The sequence below is a fragment of the Chelonoidis abingdonii genome, chromosome 12, assembly GCF_003597395.2.
Source record: "Chelonoidis abingdonii isolate Lonesome George chromosome 12, CheloAbing_2.0, whole genome shotgun sequence".
In the NCBI taxonomy this organism is placed as follows: Eukaryota; Metazoa; Chordata; order Testudines; family Testudinidae; genus Chelonoidis; species Chelonoidis abingdonii.
The window spans coordinates 6608660-6630763 of NC_133780.1; the positions used below are offsets into that span (position 1 = coordinate 6608660).

The window sequence follows — 22104 nt, forward strand, 5'->3', positions numbered from 1 at the left end:
CAGACTTATTCAAAAAGAGATACAATTTGAACATTCCAGCAAACTCCATACATGTAAATACAAAAAAAACAACAACAGCCGATTGTTTTTTCTACCTTTGTACTTACAACTTTGAAACTGAAGGTTAGAAGCTTGAAGATAGAAAGAAAGAAAAATCTCCTCTCATAGCTGAGAGCCAGACAAAGACAAAACCCCAAAAATTTCCCTCCCTTGAGCTTTGAAAAAATCCGGTTTCCTGATTGGTCCTCTGGTCAGGTGTTTGGTTCCCTTTGTTAACCCTTTACAGGTGAAAGAAACATTAACCCTTAGCTATCTGTTTATGACAGAGGCACCAGAGGCTCCTGTGCTGAAGGGATCCCTGAACATGGGGGAAGGGCTTTCTTCTTCCCTACAGCCCATTTGGCCCAGACTAGCTGCACACAGGACCTGAGCCCAGTGATGGGCTGGATCTACCTTTGAGAAATGTGCCCCATGGCTGGTGATGGGGCAGTAGACGGGGAGGGCTCTGAGCTATAGAGAGTTCATTGCCGCATGTCTGGCTGTTAGATCTTGCCAAAATGTTTGGTATTCAACTGACTACCATATCTGAGGTCAAGAAGGAATTTCCCCTAAGTTAGATTTGCAGAAAGTTTGGGGGGTTTTCTGCCTTCCTTTGCGATTTGGGGCATGGGTCACTTGCAGATTTAAACTAGTGTCAGTGGTGGATTTGCTGTAACTTGAAGTCTTTAAATCATGATTTGAGGACTCCAGTAACTCAGCCAGAGGTTAAGGGTCTATTGCAGGAGTGGGTGGGGGAGGTTCTGTGGCTTGCAATGTGCAGGAGGTCAGACTGGATGATCATGATGGTTCCTTTTGGCCTTAAAGTCTATGAGTCTGAGTCATTTCTTTCTTTAACAGTAATTGTCATGGCAAGACTTTTTTGGTAGAAATAAAGGTTTGAATTAATCAACCTGAGTGACTTGAACCCCAAGTGCGTGACATTCTCACCCAACAATGAAATAGAAGCATCATCTAATTGTGAACCAATTGGCCAGAGCCACTCTCCTCCCTCAGTCTCAGAGGCTCATCCCAATTTCCATTCCTAGATCCCTTCTAGATACCTTTGAACTTCCCCAGAGTCTCCAATAGCACAATCGTTTTCTGGGAGAAAACGCTGACTCACTCTTCCAGTTCAGGAGAAATCTCCTCTGGCTGCTGGAACTTCCCTTTCTCGCACCTGGAGAGAAACAATTTCATGTGATTATATTTCACTGTGTGACTCATTACAAGTTCTGGTTAGGGGGTCACTGCTCTAATGGGCCTGGAGTTAGAATTCCTTGACTTCTCCCAGCCTCAGAGCAGGTGCAACATAGCCCATGGCCGTACAACCTTCCCTTGAAAGACTCATTAATATTCTTCAACTCTGGTCTGGAGAGATCAGCTCTGGGATAAAAGGGGAATTGAGTCTCCATGGCCAATTCACTCCGTGACGTCTATACTCTGAGGGACAGGAGGTTCCCAGGTGAAGTGCTGTAGAAATCTGCCCTCTAGGAACTAGACTGAGACACCAACTCCCACCTCCCCAGCTAATTCCACACAGGTCTCCAAACAGTCCTCAGGTGGGAAAGACTCTTGATCGCTGCTGCCCTGGGTTGAATGGTAACCGGGGCCCCAGCAGTCACAGGCCCATATTCCATCTCCACTATCCTGAGGTGGCCAGTCCCCCAGGGAGGTGACATCTCTAGGAAATACTTGAGGTCAGTCCTTCCACTGAATGGAGAATTCCAGAGTCTTCTATACAAGGGTGAGATCCTCAGGATGAAGTTGATCAGAGAGATTTGTATCTAGAATGTGACATTCCCCACACATTTTGCTGTACAGGCCGGGGGAGATGCAGTGCTAACATCACCACCAAGCCCTTCCCCAGGGTTGTGAAGTGTGAGGGGGAGTGAGAGAGAGACACGTACCTGCTCAAGGTGCTTCTAATATCCTACAGGAGAGAGAGACAAAAGAAATTCAGTCTAGTCACATACACACACACACACACACGCACACACACACTCTGCAAATATGGGGAAGAAAGGCCCTGCCCAGGGCGATGGATTCCCTGACCTAATGGGGCTTTTCCATCTCTAATATCTCTGTGTCTGTGACTCTGCAAAGAACAATAGTTATTCACACGTCAGCAGTGCACACGCCGAATTACACGATGGTCTCCAAATGCTTGACCCCAGTGCTGGTTTTCAATTGTCCCGGCGGTGCTCAACCCCATCCTCCACTCCCACTCCAAACCTTCCCGCAATGCCACACCCCATTCCAACTCTTCCTGCTCCCACTCCACTCCCACCCTGCCTCTTCCCACTTCCTTTCATGAGCACACTCCCTCTCCGCTCCTCCCAGCCTCTCCTGCACACAGTGGAACAGCTGATCGCAGCAGGCGGGAGGCACTGGAGGGAGGGGGAGGAGTTGATCAGCAGGGCAGCCAGTGGGCAGCACTGAGCGTGGGAGCTGGCTACCTATGTTTCTCATTCAGTCTCACCTGCAGGAATTCACTTGCTGGCTTCTGACACTTCCCCTCCATCTCACTGATCAGCTCACTCAGATGGGAAATCTGCTCAGAGAGTTTACTGACATTTTCATTCTGGATCCTCACAATCTCCTCGTCCAGTTTCTCCAGATGTGCCAGCAGGAGTCGCTCTTGTTCCTCCAGGAACTGCCGCAGTTGCTGAAATTCAGACACAATCTTCTGCCTTTCGGTTTGTGTTTGTTTCTGTATGAAAATAGGGAAAAGAGCTGGTCAGGGACATATGCATGGAGCCCGGGGTCCTTTCATGGAGAGCTGTATGTGCAGGAGGCTGAATTTCTTTGAAAATCCTAAGATTTCTGACATTTGACTTTACCCTGTGCGTAGTAGGCAGGGGATTCTCTCGCACCTTCCCCTTTTCCCCCTGCATCCTTCTGAAATTGATGTTTCCATGTCTGTTGTGGTCAGCATGTTCTGTTATTTATGGTCTCTGGAAATCCTGACCCAGAGCAGCAGGAGGCAGGACTCAGCACTGCACTGATAGAGACGCCAGAGGAGTTAGAAGAAAACATTTTAAAAATACACAAAATGACCAGACACAGGGGACAGCACTTCACAGGGACATTCAGTTCACTTGGGGGGATTTCTCTGAAAGCCACAAGGGCTGGACATTAACTCATCAACTGCAGTGGAAGCTTAGGGCTTGTCTACACATGACCTAACCCAGCAATCCATGATCATGGAGAAACAAACACAAGCCTATGTTCACCAAGGTCACACAGGAGTCTGCCTCCAAACAGACCTCCCACTGCCAGTCCCTGCTGGATCATAACAACAGGCACTTACCAGAAACTCCTGGCTATTCCTCTCTCCAGTCACTTTCAATCCCAGCAGCTTTTCTCTCTCTTCCCTCAGAGTCTTCAAATGGGCCTGGATTCTTTCCTGAAGAAACAAATGATTTGGGAGCTTTCATCTGGATAGTTGAGAGGTGCTTGGAAGTGGGTGTATTTCCACCCGAAACCCAAGATGACTGTGGTTCTAATCGCTCTGTGACATCAGGGCCAGCAAGGAGATAAAATCTTACTAATGGAGACTGGAGGTATGGCTACACTTGCAACTTCAAAGCGCTGCCGTGAAGTGCGAGTATTGTCGCGGCGCCAGTGCTGAGAGAGAGCTCTCCCAGCACTGCAGGTACTCCACCTCCCCGTGGGGATTAACTTACAGCGCTGTTTACACTGGTGCTTTGCAGCACTGTAACTTGCTGCGCTCAGGGATGTGTAAAGCGCCAGCGTAGCCAAGGCCTGGGAGTGTGTCATATTCCGACTTGTTACCAGTTGCGGTCCAGCCTTTTTAGTAATTAGAGAGAGATCTCAATTATAACCAAGCTTTACTGGTACTTGTGAACTGATTAGTGGTACAGCGCATAACAGGACACTGGAGTCACATGAGGGTGAATCAATAAACCAGTTTTGTAGAAGGTTTAACAAACCGAAGCCACCAGGGTTTAAATAGGGGCTGGGATTTCAGCCCTGAAGCCCTGGGGAACTGCAATGGTTGGACAGAGCTGGTTTAAGCCCCAGGGCAAACCCCATGAGATGTCAGGAGGCCATTCGTCTGGTTTGAAGCTGCACAGTCCAATTTTGTGGAGCACTGTCCCTGCCCGGTAGGGACTCGGCACTGTACGTGTCTTTGTCCGGTGCAAAAGGGAGAGGAGGAGACTGAGGCTGCAGGAGGACACCCGTGAGGGTGGGTGCAGGGCTGGGGTGGCACCTTCATGCAGAATGATGCAGGTGGGGACACTCTGAAAAAAGCGGTGGTGGAGCCCACAAAGGATGTCTGCTACTGGTGAGGACGGGCTCATGCAGGCAGGCGTGGCCATGTCCTATGTTCTGGGGATGCCTGAGTGACCACCCCAATTAGACATGATGCAGATTTGTATAAAGGACGGGTTGGGGTTTGCCCCAGTGCTGTCTTAACCCCTTTCCTTGGCAATGCCCCCTGGGCAGGTACCCCACAGTCCCATTCCCTGATAAAGATCCCGGAAGCAGTGCATTCTGGGAGATTTCAAAAGGCTGCCTGGTGGGACTAATGGAACCACTCTGGCTGGTCCTTCCCCATGTACAACAGAACAGGTCAGACTGGCACCGGTCAGCTCCAGTTTTACTACAACCCAGTGTAATCCCAGTGGTACTTGGCATGGACCTGCACTGTTTGGAGCCTTTTTGTGTGCGGACTGAAGGTGCTCGAGGTCCCACGCAGCGTTTAGCCCAGTGATCTCCTCTCGTGCAGGCTGACATCATCAGAGTTTAACCCCTCATGGAGCAACATGTGAGTTCAGAATCCCAGCGAGAAACCTCCTCTCCCTGGTGGGCCTGGGACCTTTATCAAGGCGTCTCTCCCTCCTAATGGACACACTTCATCACCGGGTGGGGTGATGTGAAGATGGCAGCATGATACAGTGGTTCAGGTTTTGGTCTGGGGAGATCTGGGTTCCATACTAAGCACTGTCACTGACATGCTGGGTGACTGTGGGTAACTCGCTGCCCCACTTTGTGCCTCAGTTTCCCTTCCCCACCTTTTGTCTAGCTAGACCAGCGATCACATACTGGTTGATTACGATCTACCAGTCGATTCTGGAGACTTTCCCTGTCGACTGCAATCTCCAGTGGCACAGCGGGGTTGCCTGCTTGCCCCAGCCATACGGCATTCCCTGCACTGCCTGCAGTCACAGCCCTTGCAGCTGCCGTTGGCCAGGAATGAGGAACTGTGGCCAGTGGGTGCCTGCAGAGAGGGGCAGCACACAGACCCACATGCCTTCCCCGGGGCCACAGGGGCACCTTGGCCCCTTCTGGGAATGGCGAAGGGCTGGGGCAGGCAGGGAGCCTCCGTTAGCCTCGCTGCACCACTGACCAGGGGCCTCCTGATGTAAGCCCAGCTGGAGCCAGCACCCCATATCCTCTCCTTCACCCAACACCCCATACCACCTCCTGCACCCTAACCCTCTGCCCTAGCCCTAACCCTCTTCCCAGAGCCAGGACCCCCTACCCATTCCTACACCTCAACGCTCTGCCGCAGCCCAGAGCCCTCTCCTGCACCCAAACTCCCTCCCAGAGCTTGCACCCATCACCCCTTTCTGCACCCCAACATCCTGAGCAAGGCTCAGCGCAGAGCCCCCGGCACATGTGAACCCCCTGGCCTTAGCCAAGAGCCAGTACTGTCCCCCGAACCCTAACCCCGTGCCCCAGACCAGTGAAAGTGAGCGAGGGTGGGGGATGAAGAGCAATGGAGAAAGGGTGGTACAGAGTGAGTGGAGCTTTGGGGTGGGGAATGGGAGGGGCCTTGGGGAAGGAGTGGGCTAGATTCTACTTTCAAGGCTTGATATTTTGCCTCTGTTGCCGCGCTGCCAGATCATTAATTTTGTTACAGCAGCAGAGAATCCTGTGGCACCTTATAGACTAACAGACGTTTTGGAGCGTGAGCTTTCGTTACAGCATCTCCGATGCAATGAAGACTTTACAGGCTGAATGATGAGTCACACTTGTAACAGGGAACTCTCAGTGAAGTTAGCCTGTAATTAAAACCCAAAAGTTAACCCATTAAATTTTACAGCAATTGCCTACCTTGTACTCCTTGCCAGCCTCCTGGATGGGAACCACCATGTGAGCGCGGTGAGCCCAGGACTCTCTGCAGATCACACAGATGGGGGTTTGATCTTCTTCGCAGAACAGTTTCAGAGCCTCCTGGTGTTCCCCACACATTCTGTCCCCTCTTGCTCCCTTTGCTGCCCCTAAACTCAGTCGCTTAGTGATTTCTACCATGTTTGCCAGCTGCCTGTTGGGCCTGAGGTTTCTCTGTTGCACAGTTTCTCTGCACTGAGGGCAGGAGGGGGCTGTATCGGATCCCTCCCAGCACTGGCTGATGCAGGCTCGGCAGAAATTGTGCCCACACTCCACACTGACAGGTTCTGTGAAATACTCCAGACAGACGGGACATGTCGCTTCCTCCTGGAGACTTTCCACGGGGCTCTCTGCAGCCATGGCTCCCTCTGGGCAGTTTGGAACAGGCTTTGTTTCAAATTCCTGAATTCAAACTATGCCCCGCCTGCAGCAGCAAGGGGGTGGTTCCTTGCCTGAAAATGGCTCAGGCTGTTTGCTGAGCAGGAAGGACCCAGCCAATTTCACCCCTGGAGGCTTTAGTGTAAAAATGTAGTCACACCTGTGACAGGGAACTTGCAGTGAAATTAGCCTGTAATTAAAACCCCAAAGGGCTCCTGGCCTCCAGTCAGTCCCTGAGGCATCCTCCTGTGAGGAGGAGCCTGTAGGAGCAGGAGCTGTGTCAGTGATAGGCTGAGCAGAATTTTTTTATAATACATAATTTTGACAGATAATGTTTATTTTAAGCAATTTTTATATTTATTGATTTAAATTTCCACAGTTGCACAAAAATCTGAGGTTTAAGTGTTTCATTCCAATTAAAATGTTCACAGCTGTGGGAAATTATGGGGGGATCAGGCAATATTTTGGTCAGACCAGAACTATTTAACGACAGTGGACACTGAGAGTCAAGAAGCTGAAGCTTTAGAACTGTTAAAATTGTCTGTGAGCAGGTCAGTCTCCTCCCTCTCCCAGCAGTTCCCCCAGGGCAGTAACCCAGTGCCTCCCCCTCCACCACACAGACCGAGGTTGAAAGTCCATCTGATGGCGGCTCTGGGACCTGTGGAATGTGCTGGGAGCTCAGCCTGGGCCCTAGTAACACAACCACACCCAGCAAGGCCTGCCCCCATTTTCTCCCTGTTTGTCAGTCTCAGCAGAGAGACCAGAGACTGCAGGGAGACCAAGCTCCTGTTCCCCAGGTAAGGGCTGGGACCCAATGGCCGAGGGCAGCGGGTGTGTGGGGAGCTCGCAGTAGGGGCTGCTGGGCACATAGTGTGGGATAAACAGAGACCTCTCAGGCCACTTGCCCATTGCGACTGCAGGAGGGGATGTGGGGACAGACTGAGGAGGCCTGGGGCAGTCTGGGAAGCTGCCATTAGGGACAAGGAGAGGGAATTCAACTGTGGCGGGGTTGCCGTGCTGCACAGAGATGCTGCTGCAGATGCAGCTAGTTACTCGAGTCCAGTGTTGCAGCAGTTTAACAACGTGGTTAATAGACGTTGCAGCTCAGCAGAGTACAAGGCCATGGCTACACTTACAGCTGTACAGCGCTGGGAGTTACAGCTGTCTTCGTACAGTTGTGTAGGTAAAGCACTGCAGTGTGGCCACACTGACAGCTACCAGCGCTGCAGTGTGGCCACATTTGCAGCACTTCCAGTGCTGTTGGGAGTGGTGCCTTGTGGGCAGCTATCCCACAGAGCACCTCATCCCATTTTGGCGCCATGGGTTGTTGGGAAGGGGACGGAAGGGTCGGGTCATTCCGCTTCCTGTTGCAACGCCCCGTAGTGCATCGCTTCACATCCCAGCAGTCACAGTTTTTCCGTCCACGTTTGGCGCCATTGTGAGTCTCTGTGGAGCGCGATTTCTGTGCGAAATGGAGCCCAAGCTGCTGAAGACTTTGCTGATGACTGTCGCCAGCACATCACATTTGGCAGTTGAGCTATTCCTTCAGCTCCAAAGTGACAGTGAGGAGTCCGACGATGATATCGAGTCACCTGACGTGTATGACACTAAATTGCTTGTGGCATTCACGGAAATGCTCAGCACTGTGGAATGCCGCTTTTGGGCTCGGAAAACAAGCACTGAGTGATGGGATCACATCGTCATGGAAGTCTGGGATGACGAGGAGTGGGCTGCAGAACTTTCTGATGAGAAAAGCCACTTTCATGGGACTGTGTGAGGAGCTCGCCCCCACCCTGCGGCACAAGGACACGAGATTGAGAGCTGCCCTGCCGGTGGAGAAGTGGGTGGCTATTGCAATCTGGAAGCTGGCAACTCCAGAAGCTACCGATCGGTCCCGAACCAGTTTGGAGTGGGAAAGTCGACCGTTGAAATTGTGTTGATGCAAGTTTGCAGGACCATTAATTGAATCCTGCTAAGAAGAACTGTGACTCTGGGGAACGTGCAGGTGGTTCTGGATGGCTTTGCACAAATGGGTTTCCCTAACTGTGGAGGAGCGATAGATGGGACGCATATTCCTATTCTGGCACCACCCCACCTGGCATCCAAGTACGTTAATTGGAAGGGGTATTTCTCTATGGTTCTCCAGGCGCTTGTGGATCACCGTGGGCGTTTCATTGACATTAACACCTGTTCAGGAAGATGCAGGCCGGGACTTTTTTCCCAGACCGGAAGATCACAGTAGGGGACGTCGACATGCCCATTGTGATCCTTGGAGACCCCGCTTACCCGTTAATGCCTTGGCTCATGAAACCGTATACAGGGAAGCTTGACAGGAGCAAGTGAATGGGTAGGATTCTGGGCCTGCTTTGTGCAGGTGGTCAGACTAGATGATCATATTGGTCCCTTCTGACCTTATGAGACCTCTATGAGACCGGTTCAACTACAGGTTCAGCCAGTGTCGAATGACTGTGGAGTGTGCTTTTGGCCATTTAAAAGGGAGCTGGCGATCTCTGTACGGGAAGCTAGACTTGGGGGAAAGCAGCATCCCTGCAGTTATATCCGCGTGCTGCACCCTCCATAATATTTGTGAAGGAAGGGTGAAACATTCAGTCAGGAATGGACCTCTGAGGTTCAGCGCCTGGAGGCTGAATTTGCACAGCCAGAGAGCAGGGCTACTAGTGAGGCCCAGCACAGGGCTACAAGGATTAGGGATGCCTTGAGGGAGGAATTTGAGGCTGAAAACCAACAGTAATGTTTGGTGCTTGCACTGGAGTGAAGTGCAGTGGTTACAATAGTAGGAATCTGTTTTCCTAAATGATTTGCAGTGCATGCTTCTTTCCTGGGCTATGGTATCTTTCACTTTCTGCAATAATAAAGAGTATTTTCAAAGACAAGAATTCATTTATTGAAAAGAAAATAACTTCTTGGAGATACACACATTTTGGGAACCTAAAAGGGCAGGGGTAGGGTGGTGAACTGTACAGTCACAGGTTTGTATATGTCCCGTCTGGAGTGCTTTGCAATGACTCTGCACTTCAGGATGAAATACTGCATGGTGATGGGGTTGAGTGCAAAGGGTAAGGATCGTAGTTCTCAGGGTGGTGGTGAACGTACAGGTGTTGGGGCAGCTGGTGGTAAGAACCTGGTGCTGGGGAGGGGTTTGGAGCTGACATTGGGCACAAGGAAAGAGCTTGGGGGGGGGGGGGGGCGCACGGTAGTGCTCTGCCTGCATGGCTACAGTGACTGGATATAGTCTGTTGGCGTGCAGGATACTTACACTGCTTTGTGCTTTCTTCTTAGCCGCTGCGTTTCTCTGGTGGGCCTGCTTCCCTTTCTCAGTCCTGCGTTTTTTACTCTCACTGGCAGAGTGATCCATAACTGCTTTAAGCAGCTTCTTTGCTTTTTGCGGCTTTTTTTTCTGAGTTCTGTAGCCTCTGCCCAGTGGATGTTGCGGGCAATCCAGTAGTCAGGACACTGTTCGAAAGACAAAAATGGGAACAGTTAAACAGGACGCTGGCTGCATGTTTATAATTCACCCAGACAGTTATTCCCACACATTGAAGGAGTTTACAGTCTTCATTTAGCAACTTTTCCCATACCCAAACAGAGTGCACCTAATCCACAGGAGCAGGAAATGGTGAGTAATGATGCTTCTGGATGTGTAGGGGTTTCTGTGCTTTGGGGAGAGCAAAATGCTGCAGGGCACCATACACTGAACACACTCCCTGCATTTTCACAGGAGTTAATCTTGGAAGATATCTCCTGCTGCAGGTGACCTGGGAAGAGTGGACGTTTTCTAGAGCATGCGCGATTCCACCCTGGCCCTAGCAGCTTGCCTGTGTGCAGCAAGGTCCTCCCGCCCCTCGCGCACAGTGGCCGGACACATTAGCCTGACTGGCACAAGGACCACAGTGGCTCTTCCTATAAACTTGCGCCAAACATTGCCCACGCTCTGCAGAAACTTTGAAGGATTACCGCGAATGATAGCCACATCAATGGCTATTCCACATCTAGGCATGCATGCATGCAGCCCAATCCTCCCTCCTCTTCCGAAACATTTACATCCTGAAACTAAAGCGACTTACCAGGAACCGCTCCTCTGCTTGTCCTTCCCAACTAGTTCCAGCTGTGCGACTGGCTACCTTCCCTGGCTTGAGAGAAGAGTCCTGGCTGCATGCCTCTGGACCCGGTGTATCCCCCACCCCAGTACCCTCACTCTCGGTTCCTAACCCCCTCCCTTCCCCTCGCTCCTCCTCTACCCATCCTCCCTCCCCCCGTCAGAAGTGTCTATCGGGTCATCAGATTGGCAGTGGGTCACCCAAGTATCGCGTCCAGCTCCTTGTAAAAAACGGCAGTGTCGGGGGCAAGCCTGAGCAGCAGTTCCTCGTGGGCTTGCAATAGACACTCCACAGCTCCTTTACTTTAACCTGACTGCACCGCGTCCCAGTCAGGCCCCTTCCAGCATGGCCCTTGAGATCTGCCATAGTATCGTAATTCCTACGGCTGGAGCGGCAGCTGTGACTGCACAGCTTCTCACCAAACCACTGATGAGGTCCAGCAACTCGCCATTGCTCCATGCTGGAGCTCGTTTGACACGTGGAGGCATGGTCACCTGGAAAGATTCACTGATTGATTGCACTCCACACCTGGCTGAGCAAACAGGAAGGGGATTTTTAAAATTCCCCGGGCATTTAAAGGGTGGGTCACCTGAGCCCAGGGCAGTAGAGTGCGAACTGATGAGCAGAGTGCCTGAACAGGCATTCTGGGATATCTCCTAATACCTTGGAGGCTAATTACAGCGCTTTTGGTGGCCACACTTGCAGAGCAGCGCTGCCCATCACCAGCACTGCAATCCTTATACCCCAAGCAGAGCAGGAGTACAGCCAGCGCTGCAATCAGGGAGATGCAGCGCTGTATGTGCCTTGCAAGCGTGGACAGTAAGTTGCAGCGCTGGTGGTGGGTTTACAGCGCTGCAACTCTCCAGCCATCTCTTGTCGGCATCACCCATTGACAAGCTCAGATGGCTCCCCCATTCCCACTGAGCTGGCTTTTGTGAATCACACTGTAAGGTATCTGTGATGCCCATTCACTGGGTAGGGAGTTCAGGCTCCAACTCAGCTTTGCAGATTGTGATTTTCTGGTTGCCTACAAATTAGACCCTGCCATGATGCTCAGCATTGCAACACCAAGTCCCTTCATGGATTGGACCCTGTGTAACCAGTCACCTCTCTGCAGAGCACAGCTGAGCAATTCCTGATTGACATGGGTGTGCACAGGACAGAGACAGAGCACAGGCTGGATAGTTAGTTTCACACCACAGTAAAACCCAAACTCTCTTCCTAGAGGCTCAATATTCCCTATGGATGCTGGTGGGTCACAACCAAGTCAGGAAGCAAATCCCATGTTGCTGCCCCCGGCAACTGCAGCTGGGACAGTAAAGTGGAACAAACAAGAACTGTTTTTAATGTTTTATTTACAGAATTACGGTTGCCAACTTTCTCACCGAACAGCCTTGTCCCAAAGCGACTAATAATCACAGCATGGAAAGGAGATCCCCAGCTACCGAGAACAGTTTTCTTAATGACACAACAACAGTACAGTTGCTCAGGAATTAATATAGGGAATTAATGAGTTACAGTGTCTCTTTCAGTAACGTGCAATAAATCCCTCTGTCCCTCTCATATTCCCTTTCCTTTTCCCTTTCCTTTCATACCACCATTTTCTACTCAGCATTTTTGTAGCCCTCACTTCCCATCCCTGTTTATTTTCCTCTCCTACTAACCTCTCCTCCCTCCCACAGATCATCCCCCATGGCTGCTCCATGCTTTTCTCTGCTTTTACCCTTTCCCCTCTTGCTGCCCCTTCCTCTCTTGCTGAACGGCTCATTCCCCAATCCCATCAGGGATATTTTCCTGTCACTCTTCTCATTTCAATTTTGTACCATTTCTCCTGGACTCTCCCTTTATTCTTGTTTTATTTTCATTCACATTTTTCTTCTTGCTTCTCCTAATTCTCCCTGGTTAAACCTGCCCTGTCCCTGCCTCCCCCAGTGCTGCCAACCTCAGGAGTTAAAAAAATCACGAGATTATTAACCTTAAAAAAAAAATCGTGTCAACGTTTTGGGTTTGTTGTTTTTTTGGGGGGGGTCAATCTGCACCTATCTCACCTTCCCCTCGCCCTTGTGAGACAATTACAGGGTCACCAGCTGTCCTGTAGTTACAGGGGATGGTGACTTGGGCCCCTGCGGCAGCAGCTCTGGCTGGGAGACCCCAATGAGATCTAAGGACAGATCTGTACAAACCGTTCCCTGCTGCTGCTTCTCCCCAATCCCCAAACCTGATTGATTCACATTGTGTCCCTGCCACCCCCACCGCTGCCTGTGCCCAGCCCGGCTGTTAGTGCTACCCCCTGCCCAGCCCCCACATCAGCCCCTCTGGGCTCCTCTTCCCCTCCTGCAGCCCCAGGGGTTCTTCACCCCTCCTGCTTCCATCCCTGAGGCTGCAGAGAAGGAGAGGGGCTTCCATAGATCACAGAGATGAGGAGCCAGGGGTAGGCAGGAGTCCTCCAAGGTCATAGAGGCCAGAGCGTGTGAGGCTAGAAAAGCTGATTTCAGGGCCCCCAGTGGGATATTTCACCCCATCTCAGCGACACAGGCTGAGCCGGGATCCCCCCGACCAGAGCCAGGGTCGGATTCTCCCCCCAGAGATGGAGCCCGGTGGGAAAGTGAAGATCGGGGCCTCGTCACCAGCATCAATAAATGTCACCTGCCCCCGGTCACAGTCCAGACAAACCCGGATCCTGCTGGGGGCCCGGCTCAGAGGCAGGCGGGTCACAGGGGAAGTCAGAGCCTGGAACTGACCCAGCCACCGCCCCACAGCCCAGATCCCCCCCTCAGGGCTATGGCTGATCTGTCCCTTCCTCCTCACAGACTCTCTGGCCACCCCCACAGCCCAGCCTCCCCGATCCCTCACCTCCACCTCCCAGCAATGTCTCCCCGAGGTGAATCCCTCACAGCTCAGCACACAGGACCAATAGTCAAATCTCTCAGGATTGTTGGGCAGATTCTGCTGTGTGCCTCCCAAGCTCACACTTTTCCGATCATCAGACAGGAGAAGTTTGGGATGAGCCGTCTCTGGATCCAGAGTCACATTCACTGGGGAGAGAGAATCAGAGCGTTAGGGGAGAGCTTGGCCCTGGGGGAAGCTGGGACCATTTCTCACACTGCCCAGAAGCCCCGTTCTGGCTGGGACAGTCCTAGATCCCAGGGAGCTGCCTGTCGTGGGCACCTGAGACTGAGCAGGGATGTCACTGCAGTTCTTCAGTCTGTGTAATGGGAGCCACTTCATTTGTTTTTCATTTGCTTGCTGAGAAATCAGCTCTCTGCTCGCTCTGCTGGAGCTGCTCCATTCCCAGCATCAGAGACACAGCCAGGAAGGTTTTAGTGAGGAGGAAGCAGGAGGCGGCAGGTATCAGCTTTGAACCCCAGAGGGAAGCTCTCTCCCCTAAATGCAGGCCAGAGTAGGAAGAGCCAATTAAGACCATAGAGTAGGAAATGGCATTGGGTGGGGTAACCCCATCCCTAGTCTAGAGAGAAGGGAGGAGCTGAGCCTTGGGGCACGAGGGGGTCTCCCCAATCCAGGAAGCAGGGAGCAGCTCCAATGGGAGAGCCCAGCCCTGACCAAAGAAAAGGGAGAATGTTGGAGAAGTACAATGGGGGAGACCCCCTGCACCGGGATAAAGCAGAGGGATGTGTCAGCCCTCAGAGCAGAGAGCTTTGTTCACATGCTGCTCAGAGAGAGTTTTCTGTTCAGCAGCATGGGCATGAACTCAGCACTAAGGTTGGTGTCAGGAGTGTTTGTGTGACTTCAGCATGGGAGTTCCTCACTGTTCAGTGTGTTGTTTTTAGGGCCGTGTGTGTCACGGTCAGTGTCGGTTTGGTTGGTAGCTTTAGCTACAATCTCATGAAGACATTTTCTGATAATTTAAAGACAATCTCCAGCTGTAATCTCACCCTGTCTGAATGTTCCTAGGGATCCTCCTCTTTTTGTCTGTAGTGCAGATGGCAGAGTGTCTGGAGGGGGGAAGGAGAAAGGAGATGAAATTTCAGCCTCTCATATTTATAACACCGTCCCCACTCTCAACTCCTAGAACTGTCTTTTAATTATGACAGAGAAACACACCGAGAAACACTCAAATATTTAATATAAAAAGGTCTGAAACCATCTCTTTCCTCTCTCATTCGGGCATCTCCCAGCAATGGAACAACATCCTTGTAGCCTCACAATCATCACAGGACAGACAATCTGTAAGTGAGATTTACTTTTCCCTTCTTCATCCCCTCCCACCCATCAAACTCCAGTTGGTTTGTCTCATTCATTTACTGCCTTTTGTCATAACCTAGACCCAGAGCCTGCAAAGACTTTGGAATAAATGTAACTTTACCCACTTCGGTCCCTCTGACACTAACGGGATATTGAGAGTTTGTGAAGTCCTGGCTCTAACTGTGAGCTGTTGGGTCTGTTTACTCAGCATCTCTACAGAGAGCAGCACAACGGGGCCTCATCCTCCATAGGCAGAAATAGAAATAATATTACCATCATTTTATAATTGTGGAAATTGAGATGGGGAAGGTTGATTCAATGGGACAAATTCACCCCTGTACCAGCAGGAGAGGGGTGACTCTGCTGTTCAGTGGCTGCAGGGGCCGGTGCAGACCTTGGCAGAGGCGGAGGAAGTTCTGAAGCAGCCAGAGTTACATCCCTATGACAATGGCCCCCATGTGTCTTGCCCAGTGTTCAGAATATCAGAGGCCCAGCTTTACGCTGTCCACATCCCTCTGTCCCTGGTCCACCCCCTCCCTCTTCCACCTGCCCTCACCATCCCCACCCCATTCCCAGTCCTCTCAGGAACCGGCCTTGTGCCTGAAGCTGCTGTGGAGGAGGCACCAGAGACTCCTGTGCTGAAGGGATCCCTGAACATGGAGGAAGGGCTTTCTCCTTCCCTACAGCCCATTTGGCCCAGACTAGCTGCACACAGGACCTGAGCCCAGTGATGGGCTGGATCTACCTTTGAGAAATGTGCCCCATGGCTGGTGATGGGGCAGTAGACGGGGAGGGCTCTGAGCTAAAGAGAGTTCATTGCCGCATGTCTGGCTGTTAGGTCTTGCCAAAATGCTCGGTATTCAACTGACCACCATATTTGAGGTCAAGAAGGAATTTCCCCTAAGTTAGATCTGCAGAGAGTCTGGGGGATTTTCTGCCTTCTTTTGCGATGTGGGGCTTGGGTCACTTGCAGATTTAAACTAGTGTCAGTGGTGGATTTGCTGTAACTTGAAGTCTTTAAATCATGATTTGAGGACTCCAGTAACTCAGCCAGAGGTTAGGGGTCAATTGCAGGAGTGGGTGGGTGAGATTCTGTGGCCTGCAATGTGCAGGAGGTCAGACTGGATGACCATGATGGTCCCTTTTGGCCTTAAAGTCTATGAGTCTGAGTCATTTCTTTCTTTAACAGTAATTGTCATGGCAAGACATATTTTTGGTAGAAATAAAGGTTTGAATTAATCAACCTAAGTGACTTGGACCCCAAGTGCGTGACATTCTCACCCAACAATGAAATAGAAGCATCACTTAATTGTGACCCAATTGGCCAGAGCCACTCTCCTCCCTCAGTCTCAGAGGCTCATCCCAATTTCCATTCCGAGATCCCTTCTAGGTACCTTTGAACTTCCCCAGAGTCTCCAATAGCACAATCATTTTCTGGGAGAAACCACTGACTTGCTCTTCCAGTTCAGGAGAAATCTCCTCTGGCTGCTGGAACTTCCCCTTCTCGCACCTGGAGAGAAACAATTTCATGTGATTATATTTCACTGTGTGACTCATTGTAAGTTCTGGTTAGGGAGTCGCTGCTCTAATGGGCCTGGAGTTAGAATTCCTTGACTTCTCCCAGCCTCAGATCAGGTGCAACACAGCCCATGGCCGTACAACCTTCCCCTCAAAGACTCATTAATATTCTTCAACTCTGGTCTGGAGAGATCAGCTCTGGGATAAAAGGGGAATTGAGTCTCCATGGCCAATTCACTCCTTGGCCTCCATGCTCTGAGGGACAAGAAGTTCCCATGTGAAGTGCTATAGAAATCTGCCCTCTAAGAACTAGACTGAGACACCAACTCCCCCACCCCCCAGCTCATTCCACACAGGCCTCCAAACAGTCCTCAGGTGGGAAAGACTCTTGATCGCTGCTGCCCTGGGCTGAATAGTGACCAGGGCCCCAGCAGTGACAGGCCCATATTCCATCCCCACAATCCTGGGGCAGCCAGTCCCCCAGGGATGTGACATCGCTAGGAAATACTTGAGGTCAGTCCTTCCCACTGAATAGAGAATTCTAGAGTCTTCTTTACAAGGGTGAGACCCTCAGGATGAAGTTGATCAGAGAGGTTTGTATCTAGAATATGACGTTCCCCACACATTTTGCTGTACAGGCCGGGGGAGATGCAGTGCTAACATCACCACCAAGCCCTTTCCCAGGGTTGTGAAGTGTGAGGGAGAGTGAGAGAGAGACATGTACCTGCTCAAGGTGCTTCTAATATCCTAGAGGAGAGAAAGACAAAAGAATTTCAGTCTAGTCTGACACACACACACACACACACACACGGAATCTCAGGGAAGGAATTTTGCAGATATGGGGAAGAGAGGCCCCAGAGTCATGGATCCCCTGAGCTAATGGGGGTTATCCATCTCTATATCTCTATATCTGTGACTCTGCAAAGAACAATAGTTATTCACATGTCTGCAATGCACATGCTGAATTACACTATGGTCTCCAAATGCTCGACCCCATTGCGTAGGATTCAGGAGCCCTCCCTTCCCTGTGTGGGGATCTGGCATGTTTCTAATGACAGGTGCTGGTTTTAAATTGTCCCGGTGGTGCTCAACCCCACCCTCCACTCCCACTCCAAACCTTCCCGCAATGCCACACCCCAGGCCAACTCTTCCTGCTCCCACTCCACCCCCACCCTGCCTCTACCCCACCTCCTTTTGTGAGCACACTCCCTCTCTGTTCCTCCCAGCCTCTCCTGCACACAGTGGAACAGCTGATCACAGCAGGCGGGAGGCGCTGGAGGGAGGTGGACGAGTTGATTGGCAGGCAGCCGGCGGGCAGCACTGAGCGTGGGAGCTGGCTGCCTATGTTTCTCATTCAGTCTCACCTGCAGGAATTCACTTGCTGGCTTCTGACACTTCCCCTCCATCTCACTGATCAGCTCACTAAGATGGGAAATCTGCTTGGAGAGTTTACTGACATTTTCATTCTGGATCCTCACAATCTCCTCGTCCAGCTTCTCCAGCTGGGCCAGCAGGAGTCGCTCTTGTTCCTCCAGGAACTGCCACAGTTGCTGAAATTCTGCCTTCTGCCTCTCGGTTTGTGTTTGTTTCTGTATGAAAATAGGGAAAAGAGCTGGTCAGGGACATATGCATGGAGCCCGGGGTCCTTTCATGGAGAGCTGCATGTGCAGGAGGCTGAATTTCTTTGAAAATCCTAAGATTTCTGACATTTGACTTTACCCTGGGCATAGTAGGCAGGGGATTCTCTCGCACCTTCCCCTTTTCCCCCTGCATCCTTCTGAAATTGATGTTTCCATGTCTGTCGTGGTCAGCATATTCTGTTATTTATGGTCTCTGGAAATCCTGACCCAGAGCAGCAGGAGGCAGGACTCAGCACTACACTGATAGAGACACCAGAGGAGTTAGAAGAAAACTTTTTAAAAATACACAAAATGACCAGACACAGGGGACAGCACTTCACGGGGACATTCAGTTCACTTGGGGGGATTTCTCTGAAAGCCACAAGGGCTAGATATTAACTCATCAACTGCAGTGGAAGCTTAGGGCTTGTCTACACATGACCCTAACCCAGCAATCCATGGTCATGGAGAAACACACACAAGCCCATGTTCACCAAGGCCACACAGGAGTCTGCCTCCAAACAGACCTCCCACTGCCAGTCCCTGCTGGTTCATAACAACAGGCACCTACCAGAAACTCCTGGCTATTCCTCTCTCCAGTCACTTTCAATCCCAGCAGCTTTTCTCGCTTTTTCCTCAGAGTCTTCAATTGGGTCTGGATTCTTTCCTGAAGAAACAGAAATGATTTGAGAGGTTTCATCTGGATAGTTGAGAGGTGTTTGGAAGTGCATGTTTTTCCACCCGAAACCCAAGATGACTGTGGTTCTAATCGCTCTATGACATCAGGGCCAGCAAGGAGATAAAATCTTACTAATGGAGACTGGGGGTATGGCTACACTTGCAACTTCAAAGCGCTGCTGCGGGAGCGCTTTGAAGTGCGAGTATGGTCGCGGCGCCAGTGCTGGGAGAGAGCTCTCCCAGCTCTGCAGGTACTCCACCTCCCCGTGGGGATTATCTTATAGCGCTGTTTACACTGGCGCTTTGCAGCACTGTAACTTGCTGCAATCAGGGGTGTGTTTTTTCACACCCCTGAGCGAGGAAGTTGCAGCGCTGTAAAGCACCAGTGTAGCCAAGGCCTGGGAGTGTGTCATATTCCGACTTGTTACCAGTTGCGGTCCAGCCTTTTTAGTAATTAGAGAGAGATCTCAATTATAACCAAGCTTTACTGATATTTGTGAACTGATTAGTGGTACCTCACATAACAGGACACTGGAGTTACATGGGGATGAATCAATAAACCAGTTTTGTAGAAGGTTTAACAAACCAAAGCCACCAGGGTTTAAATAGGGGCTGGGATTTCAACCCTGAAACCCTGGGGACTGCAATGGTTGGACAGAGCTGGTCAAAGCACCAGAGCAAACCCCATGAGATGTCAGGAGGCCATTCGTCTGGTTTGAAGCTGCACAGTCCAATTTTGTGGAGCACTGTCCCTGTCTGGTAGGGACTCGGCACTGTACGTGGCTTTGTCTGGTGTAAAAGGGAGAGGAGGAGACTGAGGCTGCAGGAGGACACCCATGCAGGTGGGGCAGGGCTGGGGTGGCACCTTCATGCAGAATGATGCAGGTGGGGACACCCTGAAAAAAACGGTGGTGGGGCCCATGCAGGATGTCTGCTACGGGTGAGGACGGGCTCATGCAGCCAGGTGTGGCCATGTCCTATGTTCTGGGGATGCCTGGGTGACCACCCTAATTAGACATGATGCAGATGTGTATAAAGGACGGGTTGGGGGTTGCCCCAGTGCTGTCCTAACCTCTTTCCGTGTCAATGCCCCCTGGGCAGGTACCCCACAGTCCCATTCCCTGGTAAAGATCCTGGAAGCAGTGCATTCTGGGAGATTTTAAAAGGCTGCCTGGTGGGACTAACGGAACCACTCTGGCTGGTCTTTCCCCACGTACACAACAGAACAGGTCAGACTGGCACCGCTCAGCTCCAGTTTTGCTACAACCCAGTGTAATCCCAGTGGTACTTGGCATGGACCTGAGCTGTCTGGAGCCCTTTTGTGTGCAGACTGAAGGTGCTCGAGGTCCCACGCAGCGTTTAGCCCAGTGATCTCCTCTAGTGCAGGCCAGCAGCATCTGAGTTTAACCCTTCATGGAGCAACACATGAGTTCAAAATCCCAGCGAGAAACCTCATCTCCCTGGTGGGCCTGGGACCTTTATCAAGGCGTCTCTCCCTCCTAACGGACACAATTCATAACCGGGTGGGGTGATGCGAAGATGGCAGCATGGCAAAGTGGTTCAGGTTTTGATCTGGGGAGATCTAGGTTCCATACTAAGCTCTGTCACTGACATGCTGGGTGACTGTGGGCAACTCGCTGCCCCACTTTGTGCCTCAGTTTCCCTTCCCCACCTTTTGTCTAGCAAGACCAACGATCACCCACTGGTTGATTACGATCTACCAGTCAATTCTGGAGACTTTCCCTGTCGACTGCAATCTCCAGTGGCACAGCGGGGTTGCCTGCCTGCCCCAGCCATACGGCATTCCCTGCACTGTCTGCATTCACCACCCTCGCAGCCCATTGGCCGGGAATGGGGAACTGTGGCCAGTGAGAGCTGCGGGAGCGGTGCCTGCAGAGAGGGGCAGCACACAGACCCACATGCCTCCCCCGGGGCCACAGGGGCACCTTGGCCCCTTCTGGAAGTGGCGAAGGGCTGGGGCAGGCAGGGAGCCTGCGTTAGCCTTGCTGCACCACTGATGTAAGCCCAGCTGGAGCCAGTACCCCATATTCTCTCCTTCACCCAACTCCCCATACCACCTCCTGCACCCTAACCCTCTGCCCTAGCCCTGACCCTCCTCCCAGAGCCAGGACCCCCTACACATTTCTGCACCCCAACACTTTGCCCCAGCCCAGAGCCCCCTCCTGCACTCAAACTCCCTCCCAGAGCTTGCACCCATCACCCCCTCCTGCACCCCAACATCCTGAGCAAGGCTCAGTGCAGAGCCCCCTGCCACATGTGAACCCTCTGGCCTTATCCAAGAGCCAGTACTGACTCCTGAACCCAAACCCCGTGCCCCAGACCGGTGAAAGTGAACGAGGGTGGGCAATGGAGGGCAATGCAGAAAGGGGGGTATGGAGTGAGTGGAGCTTTCAATGTGGGGAATGGGAGGGGCCTTGGGGAAGGAGTGGGCTAGATTCTACTTTTAAGACTTGATATTTTGCCTCTGTTGCCACGCTGCCAGATCATTAATTTTGTTACAGCATCTCCCGTACAATGAAGACTTTATAGAGGTGAATGATGAGTCACACCTGTAACAGGGAACTCTCAGTGAAGTTAGCTTGTAATTAAAACCCAAAAGTTAACCCATTAAATTTTACAGCAATTCCCTACCTTGTACTCCTGGGCAGCCTCCTGGATGGGAACCACAGTGTGTGTGCGGTGAGCCCGGGACTCTCCGCAGATCACACAGATGGGGGTTTGATCCTCTTCGCAGAACAGTTTCAGAGTCTCCTGGTGTTCCCCGCACACCCGCTCTCCTCCTGCTCCCTTTGCTGCCCCTAAACTCAGTCGCTTAGTGATTTCTACCAAGTTTGCCAGCTGCCTGTTGGGCCTGAGGTTTCTCTGTTGCACAGTTTCTCTGCACTGAGGGCAGGAGGGGGCTGTATTGGATCCCTCCCAGCACTGGCTGATGCAGGCTCGGCAGAAATTGTGCCCACACTCCACACTGACAGGTTCTGTGAAATACTCCAGACAGACGGGACATGTCGCTTCCTCCTGGAGACTTTCCACGGGGCTCTCTGCAGCCATGGCTCCCTCTGGGCAGTTTGTAACAGACTTTGTTTCAAATTCCTGAATTCAAACTATGCCTCGCCTGCAGCAGCAAGGGGATGGTTCCTTGCCTGAAAATGGCTCAGGCTGTTTGCTGAGCAGGAAGGACCCAGCCAATTTCACCCCTGGAGGCTTTAGTGAAAAAATGTAGTCAAACCTGTGACAGGGAACTTGCAGTGAAATTAGCCTTTAATTAAAACCCAAAGGACTCCTGGCCTCCAGTCAGTCCCTGAGGCATCCTCCTGTGAAGAGGAGCCTGCATGAGCAACAGTTGTGTGTCAGTGATAGTCAGGCTGGGCAGAATTTTTTTATAATACATA

The 22104-nt window shown here is 51.5% G+C and overlaps 2 protein-coding genes across 2 annotated transcripts in view; both read right to left on the reverse strand.

Moving 5' to 3' along the window:
• The window catches only part of LOC116821109 (zinc finger protein RFP-like), a 20175-nt gene extending 13476 nt beyond the window's left edge, over window positions 1-6699 (reverse strand). The window contains 5 exon segments of the mRNA XM_032774022.2: window positions 1101-1216; window positions 1947-1969; window positions 2519-2749; window positions 3350-3445; window positions 6124-6699. Of these exon segments, the coding sequence (XP_032629913.1) occupies window positions 1101-1216; window positions 1947-1969; window positions 2519-2749; window positions 3350-3445; window positions 6124-6540 (883 nt within the window). The 5' untranslated portion in view covers window positions 6541-6699.
• A 6500-nt stretch (window positions 6700-13199) lies between these two features.
• On the reverse strand, window positions 13200-21812 carry LOC116821118 (zinc finger protein RFP-like). Its single transcript, XM_032774032.1, has 7 exons — window positions 21347-21812; window positions 18588-18683; window positions 17762-17986; window positions 17122-17144; window positions 16274-16389; window positions 14570-14629; window positions 13200-13711 (listed from the first exon to the last, which is right to left on the reverse strand). The coding sequence occupies exons 1-7, from the start codon at window positions 21761-21763 to the stop codon at window positions 13200-13202; spliced, it is 1449 nt and encodes a 482-aa protein (XP_032629923.1). The 5' UTR covers window positions 21764-21812.
• Between the last annotated feature and the right edge of the window lie 292 nt (window positions 21813-22104).

What these genes read in the sequence shown, in the direction of transcription:
- LOC116821118 (XM_032774032.1), bottom strand. Translation starts at nt 21,763, where the DNA reads ATGGCTGCAGAGAGCCCCGTGGAAAGTCTCCAGGAGGAAGCGACATGT. An exon ending in GACTCTGGGGAAGTTCAAAG is followed by an intron (nt 14,630 to 16,273) that starts GTACCTAGAAGG and finishes TCCCCCCTCCAG; the next exon opens with ACACTCTGCCATCTGCACTA. An exon ending in CCTAGGAACATTCAGACAGG is followed by an intron (nt 13,712 to 14,569) that starts GTGAGATTACAG and finishes CTCTCTCCCCAG; the next exon opens with TGAATGTGACTCTGGATCCA.